This window comes from Pezoporus occidentalis, unplaced genomic scaffold, assembly GCF_034315485.1.
Source record: "Pezoporus occidentalis ecotype Australia unplaced genomic scaffold, CSIRO_AGI_Poc_V1 ctg76, whole genome shotgun sequence".
In the NCBI taxonomy this organism is placed as follows: domain Eukaryota; kingdom Metazoa; phylum Chordata; class Aves; order Psittaciformes; family Psittacidae; genus Pezoporus; species Pezoporus occidentalis.
Window position 1 is genome coordinate 3438091 of NW_026916115.1, and position 17443 is coordinate 3455533.

General features: G+C 41.0%; 1 protein-coding gene across 13 annotated transcripts in view; it reads left to right on the forward strand.

The window, feature by feature from the left end:
• The window catches only part of RC3H1 (ring finger and CCCH-type domains 1), a 79907-nt gene that overhangs the window by 17520 nt on the left and 44944 nt on the right, over window positions 1-17443 (forward strand). For 11 of the 13 annotated variants that reach the window (XM_062602388.1, XM_062602385.1, XM_062602396.1 and 8 more), the window contains exon 2: window positions 10136-10502. In XM_062602388.1, the coding sequence (XP_062458372.1) occupies window positions 10272-10502 (231 nt within the window). In that variant the 5' untranslated portion in view covers window positions 10136-10271. Of the gene's footprint in view, window positions 1-2281; window positions 2835-7381; window positions 7463-10135; window positions 10503-17443 lie in introns of those variants that run through there. The other 2 variants (XM_062602386.1, XM_062602387.1) reach the window with 2 other exon arrangements.

The following is a 17443-nucleotide window of genomic DNA, read 5'->3' on the forward strand; positions in this document are numbered from 1 at the left end:
TTCTTTTCAGGGAGTATTTCTTTTCGCTGGGCAGCTGGGGAGTGGAGAAGGAGAGAGCTATTAAAGGTTGTGTTGGAGGTGGGAGAGGTTTTTTGGACAGTTTTTGGCCAGTGTCTCCAGCCATACTTTAATTCTGCTCTTCTCTGTCTCATTGTTTCACATTGCATTGATAGTGTTAGTGTAGCTGTAGTGTCACTGACATCAGAAGCAGAATTATAGCTGCTGAATCAAGCTGGGGGAGAGAAGCTCTTATTGGAGAGTGGGTGGCAGGCAACACTTTCTATTTTTTTTTTTTTTTTTTTTTTTTTTTAGGTTGGGGTTTTTTATGCTTTCTCTTTCATTGAACTGTGCTAGGTCTTAACTATATGATTCATGTATACTTACCTTAGTCTGAAAAATGATAAAGGCATCACAGGGGCAACAAGGTGTTTCCCACCCCTTGCCTAAATTTACTTTTCATCTACTGAACAGTAGTAGCCAGGTAACTAGGTTGTTCCTGCATGGAAAAGAATGATATTGGTCTTGATGATTTTGATCTTTATTGTCAGTAGCACATGGCAGTCTTATTACTGCTGTGATACTTTTTGACACTTCAGGTTACTAAAAGGTGTGTAGAAAAGAACAAGCTTTTGCTTCAGCAAGTTAGGACTCAAAGGTTGATACTCTTCTACCTGTGCCTATGCAGCTGAAGTGTTTGCAGTCTCTAGAATGCTACCGATTTTCAGCTGCTTTTTATTCTTGAAGCTAACTGCTTAGTTTTTTATTTTAGGTGAGCTGTTCATATGACTGATTTGTTGGCCTGTTTCAATTAGATGAGGTATTGGTTGTGCAATTGCTGTCCACTCACGTTTCTGCCTACTGTGTTTGTTAATAAAAGATCTACTTTTAAAAGTGCTAGCTTCAACCAACTGTGCAAAAGGTTCAGCTGGAATATCTTAGAAAGGAATGATTAAGGAAGAGTAGTGACTTCTCTAGCTGACATCGAGAAATAATGTGTCTGTACCCTTGAATCTGAGTAGTTTTACAAGTTTGTCCTGTAATATGGCTTGTTTCAGGGATGATATGAGGGTAAGCACGACCAAGCAAACCTTTTTTCTTGTTTGTTTTGTTTGCAATATAGGTACTTGTATAAAAATGCTGAAAAACTGACACTGGAGATTTTAGTCCTCCTGGGCGCACTAACCTGTTTTTTCTGGTCTTCTGGTATGAATAAGGAATTGTCCTCTTTAACTTCATCAATTACTTGGAAAGACCTCAGACTCAGTAATATCAAAATACAATTACTTCTTCAGGGGCATATTAATTGCTTGATTATTAGCTCTAGTTTTCAAACTTGTAGTTATTGCAATTATTTTGGTTATTCGGTTGTTCAGAAAGCAGCTGTTCAGACATATGTCTGCTTCAGGGAAAAGCAAATAATTTGCTTGCCTCCTTGAAGGCAGGATTGATAGCTCTGGAGCTTTTGACCAGTTGAGCTAAAGTCTCTCTTCTGAAAACTGGTACAGATATTTTTAAGTGCCTTCTTCCTTTCTTCTAGTAATCAGATCTGAGCTTGATTTTTCATCGTGGTTTAATCATTGTTGCAGTCACTTGCATTGGCAAATCCAGGAACTTTTAATTTGGAATGAAAGGAATATGTTCTTGACATGCTTGTCTGCTATTAACTTCCTAGACTTAATCATCTGTGGGCTTGGGAATCCTTACGATTGGCAGAAAAAAAATATTCCTAGGTAATAGATCATGAAACCATTTACTATAAGAGTTGGTCACTTTGCCTTTCTTTTAGATAAGCTGTAAGGGATGTATAATATCAACCAGAAATTATGAAGTTAGTTGTGTATATCTGCCCTGAAAATACGCTATTTGAGCCATATGCAGGTTGTATGCTGGGAGGGGAGGGGGTTAGTAGGAAGGTTTAATCTTCTTCATGTGTGTTGTCTTTAAACATTCCTGACCTTTATAGTGTAAAACCAATGATTGAATGTTGAGTGAGAATAAGAGGTCAAGAAAATGATATAGTAGGTTTCATTCTCTCTCCCCGCACCCCATTGAAACACTGGATAAATAATTTAATTCAGCAGTTTTCCATTCTGTAATAAGATATTATTTCTTGCCTCCCAGGATGTTGTGAAGCTTAAATCTTTGTACATTGCTTTTAGATCCTCTGTTGGAGAGGTACCCTGGTAGAGTTGTGATGTTGGTTGTTTAATGTTGGGTATTTTGTTTGTTTCCCTTGTCCTGTTAAAATCCAGGAAGCTTCAAATGAGGGATAACATCTTGTCCTTAACTGTCCCTATTTTCCTAACGTACTTTCCAGACTACCATATATTTTTGCATGGAAGTATGCAAACTTTTCCCTTTGTTTTCACAAGTCAAATAAAAATTACAGAGGATAAAAGAAAGTAAGTCTTGAATCTGATTTAACTGAGCTTCAGTGAGTTTGGGACAGAATTTTGACGGTGTTCATGATTTTCTCCTTTTTCTTTTAAAAGAGACTTACTGAACTGCCACTGGAGCCTGCTGGTGTTTATGTGTCTTTGGAAGAAGGGTGGGAACATGTATTACACACGAACTTCTAAGATTTGCTGTTGGGTGGGAATTTCTATTGTTACAGAACTCTGTCTTCTGGGCAAGCGTTCAGTGGTGTTGAGGGAGCATTCATGTGAGCAGGCATGCGCAGATGAGGAATGAGGAAGTGAAGCACTGGCCGTCAGTTGCTGGTGTACAGCAAAGTTTCAGCGAGCAAACAGGGTGGGGGGAGGGAGGGGAATCTCTATCAGAAGGACTACACTGGGCTTACTCTATGCGTTGTTCATGGAGCTCTCTGGGCAGTGGTAAGCAGCTTTTTCCTCTACCTACTCTTCTCTGATCAGGCATGGCCTTTCTCTCTCTATTTTTTTCAGAGGTTTTTGTGTGGAACTGGGTATGGAAAACACAGCTAGCGTGATTGATCCTGTTCTGTGAACCGTGGAGTTCTGGCTGGCTGTGTGTGTGTGGCTTTAGTATGCCTTTTGCAAACTAAGTGTTGAATGTCTATAAACAACCCATTACTTTTGGGTGGTCAGGGTTTTCCCGTGGGGTATCAGGTCAGCTCTTCTGTAAAATGAAATTCAGGCCTTTGAAAAGTATTAGTTCCTGCACTCCTCCTCAGGAAAAAGAAAAAAGAGATACCTATGTGTTCTCAGAAACACTTTATTACATAGAACACTCTGGAGTAGAAAATTTACTGCTTAAATAGGTCCTGTGAAGCAGTAGTGAAAATAGGTGATGTCTGGCACTAGGCAAGTATGGGGGGAGTGGGTGTTCAGTTTCTAGGTTTTGGTTAGGTTTGTACTGTGAGCATCTGGTGATCCTTATTAATTATGAATTGTTTTGCTATTACTAATTTTGTTTAGGTTGTTGGTTTATTTTTAATCCTGACTGTCAGGTTTTTGAAGTCGTTAACATATTGTAGAACAAGTCTCCCAGGAGAGAGAACTGCATCTGTGGCTAGGTTACTTTTCCTCAGAAATATGTATGTTACTACCAAGGAGTAAGAGTCTTTAGAAGAATTTTAAACATGGTATTTTTTTTTTATTAGATTATAGATTAGCTGAAAGCCATATTTGCATGAGTAGATCAGTTGGCAAGCCTGAGTTTGTTTTGGCGATGAGGAGCTGTGACAGTGTTAAGCTTTGCACTAAATAGGCTTATTTATAAGTTCACTGTTAACTGCCACAGGAAGTTCTGCTCGTTTTGTTTCTGAGTAAGACTCAGCAAAAATGCAACAGCTTCAGGACTAAAATAAAAGCAGAGAATAAAAACGCTATTATTCAGAATTTTGATCTTCAAATGTCAAGATGATTATAATATTGCCTGGGTAAGAAAAGGTTAGTGAAATGCTGGAGAGAGAAATGTAAAAACACTGGAGCAGACAATGCTCCTATGAGCAGTATGTACTGAAACAGCAGAAACTGAACAGAGGGTGCCCCGTAGGTGTGCTGAGTCATCTGCCTTAAACTGTAACATGACTTACTATGCGCTGCTGCTGGGAAAGATCAGTGTTAAGTTGTGCATGACGAAGTGGCACGTGATACAGCTGTGCTAGTACACATTAGATCCAAATAACATGTTTGTGAGAGAAGTCACTATATACTTGTACTGAAGGACTCAGAGAGTGCAACTAATTTAAAGGGGTTGAATTTTAACTGAAAGCAGAAGAGTTTTCCTGTATGTCATCGTATGTGAAATTTGATGCCAGTGGATGTTGGTACAACATGTTCTACATTTTAAAAACATCTTGTTCTTGAAGGTTGAATCTGTAAAGCTTTCTAGCTACATGGGAAAAGCTCTGGCCGTCATGGGCATAACACAGTTTGGACAGGAGAGTGCATTACCCCTCTGTTTTAGTCTGGCAGAGTAAGGAATGTGATAAAGTGTTAAGCAGTTATCTCAGAAGTTTATAGAATGATCCTGTCTTTCTTTGAAGCACTGGCAAGGTCCCAAAGGAGATGAGTAGCTGGTCTGATTACAGTGTGACATTTCCAGTCTGGGTTGAGGATGGAATTTCAAGGATTTGGGGGGAAGGGCCAGAAGAGAGGAGAAATCTTCCTAGGTGATTCTAGCTGTGGATAGAAACAGCTTATGCAGAGCTAAGCAGGAGGAGACTTACATACAGGTATTTTATATTTCCAAACTCAGAAATAACAAAATAAGTCTGTCTCTGGTCCCAGTGTAATATTCAAGGTCTGTGTCTTGGGGCGTCTTCATTCTTCAACGCAGCTGCTTCTCTTACAGTTTAAGTTCTTTAGATGTGTCTTTTCAGGTTGGTTGTTTTCTTGGGTTTAGGCATATCTGTTTTTCTCAGTCATGCACAAAGAAGAGTGTGCATGTATATATATATATGTATTTAAAGTGTTTGGAAGCTAACTGAAATACTTGGCAAATTGAGAGGGTGGGTTAAGTTCCTGATGACTGGAAAAAGGGAAATATAACCCCTATTTTCAAGAAGGGGAAAATGGATGACGCAGGTAACTACAGACCAGTCAGTCTCGCCTCTCTGCCTGGCAAAATCTTGGAGCAGATTCTCCTGGAAGGCATGCTAAGGCACATGAAAAACAACAAGGTGCTTGGTGACAGCCAGCATGGCTTCACTAAGGGGAAATCCTGCCTGACCAATTTGGTGGCCTTCTGTGATGGAGCTACGGAAGTGACGTGTCCATCAATTCTGTAGAGCACTTGACGTCATCTACCTGGACTTGTTCAAAGCATTTGACACTATCCCACACGACATCCTTGTCTCTAAATTGAAGAGACATCAATTTGATAGATGGACCACTTGGTGGATAAAGAACTGGCTGGATGGCTGCACACAGTGTTGTGGTCAGTGGCTCAATGTCCACCTGGAGACCAGTAATGAGTGGTGTCCCTGAGAGATCGGTGTTGGGACTGGTTTTGTTCAACATCTTTGTCACTGATACGGACAGTGGGATTGAGTGCCAACCTCATGAAGTTTAACCACGACAAGTGCAAGGTCCTACACCTGGGTCAGAGCAATCCCAGGCACAGATACAGGTTGGGCAGAGAAGAGATTCAGAGCAGCCCTGTGGAGAAGAACGTGGGGGGTGTTGGTTGATGAGAAAATGAACATGGGGCAGTTTCACTGTGCGCTTGCAGCCCAGAAAGCCAACTGTATCCTGGGCTGCATCAAAAGGAGCGTGACCAGCAGGTCGAAGGAGGTGATCCTGCCCCTCTACTCTGCTCTCATGAGACCTCACCTGGAGTATTGTGTGCAGTTCTGGTGTCCTCAACATAAAAAAGACATGGAACTGTTGGAACAAGTCCAGAGAACGGCTGTGAGGGTGATCAGGGGACTGGAGCACCTCCTGTATAAAGGTAGGCTGAGAAAGTTGGGGCTGTTCAGCCTGGAGAAGAGAAGGCTGCGTGGAGACCTCATAGCAGCCTTCCAGTATCTGAAGGGGGCCTATAGGGATGCTGGGGAGGGGCTCTTCATTAGGGACTGCAGTGATGGGACAAGGGGTAACGGGTTCAAACTTAAACAGGGGAAGTTTAGATTGGATATAAGGAGAAAATTCCTTCCTGTTAGGGTGGTGAGGCACTGGAATGTGTTGCCCAGGGAAGTTGTGAATGCTCCATCCCTGGCAGTGTTCAAGGCCAGGTTGGGCAGAGCCTTGGGTGACATGGTTTAGTGTGAGGTGTCCCTGCCCATGGCAGGGGGCTTGGAACTAGATGATCTTAAGGTCCTTTCCAGCCCTAACTATTTTATGATTCTAAATGCCATAGTATTATGGGGAAGGGGGCTTTATTTAAATGGTTGAATTTTTTGTGTTTTGCTCACCTCTGGCATAGTGCTGGAGAGAAACATTAAAAAAAAATCTTGTACTCTGAAAGTGTGAATATGCTTTTCTTTCCTTATCTGTATGAGGAAGTGTTCTCTTTCTGATGATGGTTCCAGTAGCTGTCTGTGGTAATGAAACTATCTTGTTTCCGTCATTTTATTGCTGCTTGTAATCTCACTTGTTTAAAGTAGGTCTCTGAAGCTAGAAGATATCTTATTTCCAAGGTCATAGCAAATCACAAACCTTGTGAAAAGGCACACGTCTTTCCAAGTTTCATTACTTAAATGTATACCTCGTCTGTATGCTTTGTACCCGCAAGAGATGCGTGTTGTATCATAGCACTTGACTGCTGCCTTGTCTGAAGATCCAGCAGGAAAACTGGACCAAATATGTGGAAAGGTGTGGCAGCAGTGCTTGGTGCCAGCCGATATCCATGCAGCTTAACTAGCAGTCCCTGTGATGCCGTTCCCATCTTGCATGGGACCAGAGGAATTCCACAGTTCTGTGCTGATCTGCCTGGGAGATTTATTAGCAGAGCAGAGTTTGTTGCTCAAACAGATATTCTTTTCTCCTCTAGGGAAAAGGTTGGCTGGATCAGGCCAGTTAGCCATCTGTTCCAGCAGTTAGACTGTACTCTGAATTAAATGATTTCCTGAGGTTCTCCCAGCTGTATTTTCTATGGTCAGTGCTATCTTCAGCCTTCCTCTGGTATTTAGACACCAGTTGTCCACAAGCACTGCAGGGTCTTGTGAAATGAGGGGTAGGAGAGAGATCTATCACAGATCAGGGGGAGCTGTCACCCCCTGGTGAAACATGCCTTTCTGGTGATCACATATCCACAGTCGTTGGGTTTCCATTGGTGTGTTATGTGCCAGTCTATTCTGGTAGTTAGGTACAAGGCCTGAGGCTCATTAAGACCCTTCTGAGAGTTGTGCTTGTGTGTAAGCTTTACTTCCATTGTTCTCCAGCCTTTTGAGACCTACCTTGGTAAGGGATCAGCAATGCTGCTAATTACTCTGTCCCTCCCTCCCCCGACTCTCCAGACTTCTCTTACAGCTGTTGAGATTGCAAGCAAGTTTGACATATTTGGGTATGCCAGTTGTCTGGAGTGGCCGGAGGTACTGGTAGGAACAATGTGTCTGTCTTTGTGGTGGTGTGGGTTTTTAAACTAGTTAACTCGTGTTAAAGTTGAGTTCAGCTCCTTTTTTCCAGAGCTTGTGATGGGGAGTCTCTGTGCCCATATCTGCTTTTTAGTGTTGATGGCATAGCTCCATGTTAGTTTCTGGTTTTAAATTTCCTCAGTTAGTAAGAAACTGTTCTTTTCCTTAACAGTTGGTTAATAATCAGTGCTTCAAATTATTCCTGAATTGCAGATGAATCTGGGAAATTGTTCATAGACATTTTAATAATGATGTGGTAGGAAGGAAGCAGTATGATTCAGGTCTTAATTTTTGAACCTCAAATGGTATTTTGTAGCGCAGCAATACATACACTAGATTTATCAAGCTGTGTAGCTGCTCTTTGCAGTTTGTGGTGTTTCAAGGTTATTTCTATTACAGATTTGGTTTACAAAGAATGATTCTAGCTGGAATACTTGATACAAAGGTTTATGTAAAAAATATACAAAGGGAGCACGGAGAGGTGGGAAGGCTTGGAAACATGTTTCCTGGGTGTTGTAGGAAATTAGTTCAGTTAAGTAACTTACAATTGTAAATGTAAATGTTTTCATTTGGGTTATGATGATACAGTAGTAATGGGAATTATTTGGCTGTCTGCTGACAAGACAAAAGAAAAATACTGATTTGCTGTTACAGAGGTAATGCGGGGTGGGGGGAGCAGGCAACCCTGAACAACCTTGGCAGATCTTCCAGTTATGTAACAGTGGTGTTTGTTAACCACGTGCATTGCCTCTTCCTCAGTACCACCCTGTCTGGGTGGTATTGATTTCTTATTGATTCCTTGTGGGCTAGTAAACAGTGGCTGTGTGGTATTGTACACTGCATTTTAAGATAGAAGTGATTTTTTTTTTTCACTAGCTTTAGAACTAAGCTTTAATATTTTGTTGATGAAATGTGCCTAAAAGTTTAACTAATAACTCTTCATTGTTTGCCTTGGCAAAATGATGAATGACATTGCGCTAAATTCTAGCACAAAATCCTGAGGCTGTTCAGAGATGCTGGTTTAGCATTACTTTTTTTGTTGTTTTTTTAAAATATTTTGATTCTGAATTGCACAAGTTCTAACCTGAAATTTCTCTCTTTGCCCATGCTTAGAATTGTGGTGATGGTGGTTTGGTTGGGTTTGTTTTTGTTTTTTTTTTTTTAGGTTTGTTTTTTGTTTTGGGTTTTTTTTAGGTTTTGGGTTTTTTTTTTAAGCTAAGATTTGATAAGAGGTTGCTGCTTTGCTTATAAAAGAACTATATATGCTATATGCTGCTATATCTGAACAGATACTAGCAAGCAAGTGCGTACTCCTTTGTATAAAACCTGAGTCAGTGGTGTGTGGGCAAGAGAAACATACCTGGGTGGTTGGGGTGTTCATTTGTTGTTGTTTTGCTGCTTGATTTAGGAAAATCTGTTTGGTAGCAAATCAGTGACCTGCTTTATGTTTTTGCTAACTTCCCTGGTGATAGAAAGTAAGGCAGACATCAGAAATACTTCTTTTATTGGCAGTTTTCCTTTTGATAATTTCTTTTCATATCACTTCATCTGTCTACTCTTATTTTTCTTGGTTCCAGAAGGATGTCTTACTTTCCATTCCCTTATAATTAATAATATTCAATCCTTGTAGCATTTTGATTCAAAAGTGCCAAGTAACAAAGACCTCTCAGGTTGCCCTCTGTTGAGGTCTTTCATTGTAATTTCTCAATGCATTAAAGATGTTACCTTCTCTGTCAATATAACCTCTAGGTAGGCAATGAATGATACAAATCGGGGTTAGAAAAGGGTCCTTGAGAAACAGTTGTCACTCTTCCAGTCCAAATTGACTTCTAGAAGTTTTTTTCCTGCTTTTAAAGGATGGAGCTGCTTGGTAGGCAAGCTGGAGGCAAGTTATAAATGCTAAACTATGCCCAGTAATGCACAGAGTTTCCCAGGCTGAGATGTGACTGGGTAAGTTTGCATGGTACCATGCAGCTCTGTACAGATCAGCTTGTGTGAAGGTGCTGTAATAGGGGTGTGTAGTATTACGTAGCAATGTGCAAGAGCTGTATTGCATGCAGTGTCTGACTGTACCCTGAGCCATTAGTCCATTTTTTTTCTTGAGGCTGTGGGAGCTCAGATGTTTCTGTGTAGTCATTGTGTATCAACCCATAGTCCACTGAACTTGGAAGAAGACGTGCTTGTGATACAGGTTTTGTATGAGGCCTTGTCTGTGCAAAAATATTTAAAGTTTGCAATTAATACTGTAAAAAAAAAAAGTTTTAGTGGAGTAAGCACAACAGCCCTTCAAAAATTGTCTTTTTATTTAAATGTAGTTGGTGCTAATTGACTCATTTGTAATGAAAAAGTGGACCATAAAAATAAAAAACTAAATTAGTCTTAACTTCAGTGAGAAAGGTAACTATCTTGATTTTATTATATTTTTAGCTGCATAACAACAGAAATGGTTTTAAGTGACTTTTACATGGTAGAGACCAGCTGTCATGACTCAGTCCTCTATGTAATGTCAGGGCTACCCTCCTCGTGTAGTTACTCCTCAATTAGTTACACCTCTACGAGTGGTATTTACCTAGCACAAAAGTTTTCATATGCCTGTTCCAGTAGAGAGCACTAACTTCTGTTTTTGTTTTCTTTTAGGTTATGTTTCACACTATGTGCTGACTGTCTGTACTTACAGAAGATATTTAAAAACAAACAGACTTTTTTTCAAACATTTTGATTCCAGTGGAATCTGTGCTTTAGATTTTTGTCTTGTCAGTTAACTCCTGAAACAATGCCTGTACAAGCTCCGCAATGGACGGATTTTCTCTCCTGCCCGATTTGCACACAGACTTTCGATGAAACAATCCGAAAGCCTATCAGCTTGGGTTGTGGCCACACTGTCTGCAAGATGTGCCTCAACAAGCTCCACCGTAAGGCATGCCCTTTTGACCAGACCACTATCAATACAGACATTGAACTCCTTCCTGTGAACTCAGCCTTGCTGCAACTAGTGGGTGCTCAGGTAAAAGTGCCTTTTTAAATCTTTCTGTGGTGTTTTCCTTCTTTCTTTTAAGAGGTCATGAATAAAAAAATATGACTGTGTTAATAGTATGTAGGGTAGGCATCTTTCTGTGAATTTTGACAAATGCATGTTTTAGACCTTTTGACACGCTGTAGTGAAGATGCCTCAAACAACAGTTCATATCTTGATTCTAGTGGTTGCTGACTGTGATTTTGTATTAAATTTAGTGTAACTGTGAGCTGTCACTAGAATAAGTTTGTTTGTGTTCACTTCTCTAACACGTATCTAGCCATGCTCTGACAAAAGGGTGAACTGGATCAGTGAGCATATCTGGTGGGAAGTGATTCTTCTGTGGCAGGTTACTTGCTTTACCACATTCACCCTACCAGCTTGCTACCAAAGTTCCAAAAGCAGGAGAGGAGAGTAAGGCGATGTAGTTTAACCCCAGCGAGCAGTAAATACCACACAGCTGCTTGCTCACTGGGGATGGGCAGGAGAATTGGAGAAAAGGTAAAAATTTTTGGGTTCAGGTAGGAACCTTTAACAATTGAAATAAAGTAAAATATAATAATAGGAAATAGAGGAATAAAACCCCCCAAAAAGACAAGTGATGCACAGTACAATTGCTCACCACCTTCTGAGTGATACCCAGCCAGTTCCCAAGCAGCAATCAGCCCCTTCTGGGTAACCCCTCAGGTTATATACTGAGCATAACATGCTGCGGTATGGAATACCCCTTTGGCTAGTTTCGGTCAGGTGTCCTGTCTCTGCTCCCTCCCAGCTTCTTGTGTCCCTCCTCATTGGCACAGCATGAGAGGCTGAAGCTTTTGATCAGGGTGAGCACTACTTTGCAACAACTAAAACATTGGTGTGTTATCAGCATTACTGTCACACTGAAGTCAAAACACAACGGTGCACCAGCTGCTAGGCAGAAAATTAACTGTCTCAGCCAAAACCCGGATGTAAGGGAAGTGGGATAGACCCCTCTGGTAGCAACCTTTATACTGCTTTATATTTAATTTGAAACTGTGCTCTGGAAATGCCACTGACTGATGTGACGTGCTACTCTAAATCCACATAGGTGAACGGGGGAAGTCTGCATGAGACAGAGTTACCCCTTTCTGCTGGAACAGGTACTTGTGAGGTCAGCTGAACTGGTGATCTGATAGGAATGAGTACAACAATGGCATTGGTACTAATGGCAGCCTGAGGAATGGGCTAGGGATGTGGAAAGCAGGATCACCCTGTTCAGTTGCAGCGACTTAAATTTATGTAAGCTTATCATGGTTAGATCACTGGTAGTTTCCTGTGACCCATGCCTCCCAGGGCTTGACAGGATTGTGGACTTGGGGAGAGGAGGTACAATCATGTCTAACTTATGGGTGAGGAACAAGACTGTAGATGGAATATGGTTATCATAGAGGAATTACTGTTTTATTCTGTTCTGCTTCTATGTCTGGGCTCAGCACAGTTGAAGGAAGCAGAAAATTCAATGAGATCCATAGTTAATGAAAAGGGAGGAGCTATGTTGTGGAGGAATATTAAAAGTTGGGGAGGAAAGAAGGATTGTTACGATGCAGGTAGTGGGACCTAGAGATCCGGATGTGCTTTTGCCACTTCTTTTTCCATTTAGTTTATCAAGTAATATGGCTAATTTGTTGTCAGTCTTTTGTGGCACAGAAGTTCTTTTTGAAGTTTTAAAATTGAGTTATGTTTCTGGCTGTGCCAAGTGACTCATCCTGCTCTGCAGGAGAAGGCAGTGAGACTGTGTGCTTCATGTCTGTGATACGCGCATGCCACCATCTTTGAAGAGCTTCCAAGCACTGTGAAATGTTTGGGTGATGCTGTAAATAAATACTGTCATTTTCTTTCTCCCTTATATCTTCTTCCTTCCTCTCTGGAGTTTCTAGAATAGTTCCAGCTATATCCAGGTGTCCACATTTATGATAAATGTGTTTTTCTTCTTGCATTTGTTTGGTTGTGGTGTGGTGAGAAGCTATGTGATATCTTTAACTTGATCTTTGCCTGAATTAAAATTTCCATAAAAACCAGATTGTCTGGAATGAGATGGAAAACACACTGTCTCCTACAGGTAACTGAGAATTTTATTGTGACTGTGCTAGTTAGTCAGTCAGTTTCCTCATTCATAATGTGTGTGAGATATGAGGAAGGAAGAGTGGCTTTTTGGCAGTAGTATATTAATCTTGAGCATTCCATGTTCTGAATTTGAACTGATGACATCATTTTTGTACTTTTTTAAATTTTTTTTGGTGATGACGATGCATAGGACCTTGTTTCATGGTCACCTCAAAGCTGCAAATGCCACCAAAAGAGATAGTGTTCCCTTCCACCTCATTTGCTACTCATTCCTGCATGGATGCTGCTCACTGCATTCTGTTACCTAAAGGGTAATCAACTTAACTGGGTTTTTATTACTGACAAGCTTTCCCCTTAAGAGAAATTTGCACCATCTCTCCCTCAGCTCCTAATTTAAATCAGCATATCAATGAATCAGTGTCCAGTATAACTTGCCCTCTTTTCTCTTCTCTTTCTCTTTTTGGGACCTGTTACCAGCTATGGAATACTAGAAAATAAGTACACTGCTTTGCTGTGAAGGGAAGCAGTTACTGTTTTCCTCTAATTTCACCTAAGGTGGTGGTGGTGGTGGTTGTGGTTTTTTTTGGTTGGTTTATTTTTTTTACTCTTTTACAGAAAAGGACTTTAAGTTAAATTTTGAGCATCCTGTTAAGAAGGTAGACTCTCTTTTTCTGAATTAACAAAAATGATCTGGAAGTAGCAAGCCAGCGCACCAAGCATGAGTAGTATCATCAACTTCAGGGAAAAAAGCCCACTCTCTTGTTCACTTGATTTAGTTTCAGGAAGGTGTATGTGTCATTAATGTCCCCTGATCTCCAACAAAATCTTGTGCATTTTAACCTGAGTCCATGGAGAGGTGTGATACTGTTTTTTTAAATTATATATTCTGATAAAAAGGTTTCATATTAGAATGAAATACAGTATAACACAATTAAAGCTTTTAACTGAGAGGGGAAACACAGTTTGTTCTTTTCCCTTTGGGGAGGCTTCTTAGAAGTTCACACATCTATAAGTGATATGCTTTTTTGCTATCAGCAGAGGAGATCAAGCAGTTTGAAATAACAAATCTATTCTGCTGTGGTTGGCAGCAATTGTGGGATTCCAGGGCAAGTCTTGTTGGTTGGCTTTCATGTAGGCACAATGTGTAAAATAAACAGGACTGTATTTCTGGGGAAAATATTCTAAATTTGTCATATACTCACTGGGGAAAGCAGTAACCTATTTCTGTGACAATGGTGTTCTCTCTCTGTGTCAGTTTTGTCACTTTAATGGTTGGTTGGTTTAATGGTTGGTTTCTTATTTGAACTACAGGTTATTTCTCAGTTTACCCTCTCCCTGCCCGTTTCCAAAAGCAGAACTTGTTGCCCCTTGATATGGGAATTAACTGTTGCAAAAGACACCAAATTCCAGTTCCCCCACTGTAGTATGGAGCACATCAGTGGTGATTACAGAGTCTATTCTGAAAGGCAGTGGTTGGGCAATTCAGCCCACTCTAGGTAAGTTGAGACATGTTAGATGGTGGCAGGGAGGAGGAGGGATCCTAAGATGAAAATTATTATTCCTGGGAGAGCTGGAAATAGTTGAGCACCTGAACTGGAGCTAAGTGTATTGTGAGGGAAAGGAGGCGCATATCATCTAGTTCCAGCCCGCCCTGCCAGGGGCAGGGACACCTTCCACTAGATCAGATTGTGCAAAGCCCTGACCAACCTGGCCTTGAACGCTTCTAGGGAGGGAGCATTCAGGACTTCTCTGGGCAGTGACCTTGAACGCAAAGCAGGAAGGCATTTGTGGGATACCTTGCTTTTTAAACTTTTTAGATAAAGAAATCCCTCAGGCCAATTTGCATTGGAATTAGGCTTTCAATTTTAACTACTTGAGTAATCCACATCCACTATACACAACTATTTTAAACATTTAGCAGGCCAGTGTTTTGATGGTACATAATCATGGATCTGTCATCTAACCTCTTCCTTCCTCTTTTTTTTTAACACATAAAACAGCAGCGTGCATGTTCCAAACAGGTGACAAACAAGTGGCAAAAATTCCTGCGGTGCTTTAATTTTATAGTCTTTTGCTGGATGTGTGTCCTGGGTTCAGCAGTAGCCGTCATGTTTCTCCTTCTTGGTAGCTGGTGCAGTGCAGTGTTTTGACTTTCGGCCTGGGAACAGAGCTGATAATAAGGATGTTTTGGTTTGGCCAAGGACTTTGTGAGCCTCATGCTCTGCCAGGGAGGAGGGGAAGCCGGGAGGAAGCAGAGACAGGACACCTGACCCAAACTGACCAAAGAGGTATTCCATACCACAGCACGTCATGCCCAGGAGGTAACTGGGAGTTAGCCAGAAGGGCTGGGAGACTGCGGGGTTGGAGGAGGTATCGGTCAGAACTTGGTTGGGCTGGGGGGGGCGAGTTATCGGTCGGCTGGTGCTGAGGTGTTGTATTCTCTTCCCTTGCTATTTCCTTTATCATTATTATCATTGGTGGTAGCAGTAGTGATCTGTGTTATACCTTAGTTACTAAACTGTTCTTATCTCAACCCGTGGGAGTTGTATTCTTTTCAATTCTCCTCTCCGTCCCTCCGGGAGCAGGGGGAGGGAAAGAAGTGGGGGGAAGTGAGTGAACGAGTTGCCTGACTGGGTTTAAACCACGACAATGTGCTAAATAAAATTCTAGGCATTAGGCAATGGAATCATGTATCTCATGAGATAATGGGTGGATTGGTCTTAGCTCATAGCCTTTTCAGAAGGGAAAGATTACAGTTGCAGAGATAGCATGTTTGGTAATTTTTTTTTAATGTAACTTTTGGTGAAATGAGTTGCCACAAAAGAGGAATTGCATGTAAATAAGCTGCTCTTGGTGCAGGCTTCTGAGGAACTGAAGACAGTAGGCTTTAGGGTTGGTTTGTAGGTTTTTTTGTTGGTTTGGGTTTGATTTGTTTGTTTTGGATTTGGGTTTGGTGTTTTTGTTTTGTTTTGCCAGGAAGCAAATCATCTGTGGGCAGGAAGGAAATATTAGGGAGAACAGTTTTCAAGCCAGACAAAAAGGGGTTTGGTCTGTTTTAACATTTTCTCACTCTGTGCAATTAAATGTCTAATGGCAATTAGTGATAACTCAAGCTGGCATTCTACGTCAAATTATGTTTAAATTGCCAATTCAGAATCACTGCCTGGTATGAGATGATGCTTTAGCATTCTTTTCCGGTCCCCTTCCTCATGCCGTCATAACCTGCCTCTTCCCACAGCCACGAGTAGTCAGTCATGCTGATGGGCAGCATTCCACTGACAGGATACTTGTAGTCATGCCAAGGCAGATGTATGCAAAACCATCACAAATTTGAAGTAATTAAACTTCTGAGATTATTTTCCCCTGTCTTGTTCTAGCTCCCCTTGGGAGGTACTATGTTCTATAAATACGTTTGCAGTGAAGACTGTGATAAAAGGGTGTGGTGTCTGAGAGAATGGAATATTGAATGAGGATGAAAATAATGAATTCACTCTGCAGGGCATCTGTTTTGAGGCTGTGAAGTGATGGTGTAAATAGATAGAAGTGACCATAGGGTCACAAGGATATTTTGTGAAGGAAGGGAAAATGAAAGTTTTTGGAGTTGAATTGTTTCTCAGTTGTCCTTCAGCAATTCAGTGACAGAGCCAAAATTAAAATACAGATCTCTTGTGACTTTTATGAATCATGTCTTTACCATTTTTCTGTTGGTAGATGTTGGCTTTTTAATCAGTCTAACCTTAAAATACTTTAAAAAATCTTGGAAGTGCATATTCTGTTGAACCAGCAAAAGGTCAAATGAGATGCTTCACGTGAATGAAGATAAAGTGTGGGTAGGGCAAAATACATTCTCTTCTCCTGAAGACTCCTGAAACCACAAAATAAGCATCTTGTTTTATTGTTCAGTACTTCACTTGCTCCAGCTTAAGATAAACTCTAATCTCTTTTGGGCTCATTTTGCAAACAGTACTGTTGTGCAAGTCATATTTTTACACTGAAGCCTCTCTTGCAAAGAGAAGAAATGGGAGTGATATGCAGAGACAGTGTTGAATAGCTTAACTCTTGGAATATTTCCTCTGCCAGCTTTTTCTTGGGGGAGGGTGAAGCTTTCTGTTAGCTGCTTAGACAGTCCTTGTGTCTTGCTGGTGGAGTTGTGCTGTGTATGGCATTCCAAACTGCTGCTGTGACTGTGTTCTAAACCTACCTTAATTCAAGATCAAAATCCAGGGCTTGAGCACAGCTTCCTGTCCCATGTCTGCTCAAAGCCCTCTTTATATGCTGAGCGTTGCAACTTTGTAGTTGTATTTTGGGTTGTCACTGATGCCAGATTGAATGCTTGCAGGAGAAAATAGAAATTTGCACAAAATAAATTACAGCAGTAAATAGAGCAGAGACTGTGTAGTGTCTGTCTCAGCAGAAATGCATGAGATGTGCGTTGTTTGATCAGTAGGCCAGTTCTGCTTGTATAACTTGCCAGACAGAAGCAGACTGCTAAAGTGGCAGTGGCTTTGAAAAGGAGGCAGACTGTTCTTTTAACATGAAAGCAAATATTGAAGGGGTTCATTTTTGTTTCCCAAGCCCCAAGAAACCAGTCCAGTTGCAACAGTTATGGATGACCACTGTAAGATACAGTTGCAAAATCTCCTTTTGCTGAAGTCTTGCTTACAGATAAACAAAACTCAGCAAAACCTAACCCAGAAAAAACACCACTCCCTCCCCCAAATTAAAACTAAGAAACCCCCAGAACTTCACAAGCTAACTGCAGTCTGCAAAAGCATCCAGGCTAACCTTGATGTGGTTAAACTTGGTTTTTGTTCACCTTTAATAGGAGTAAAAGGGGCAATGGC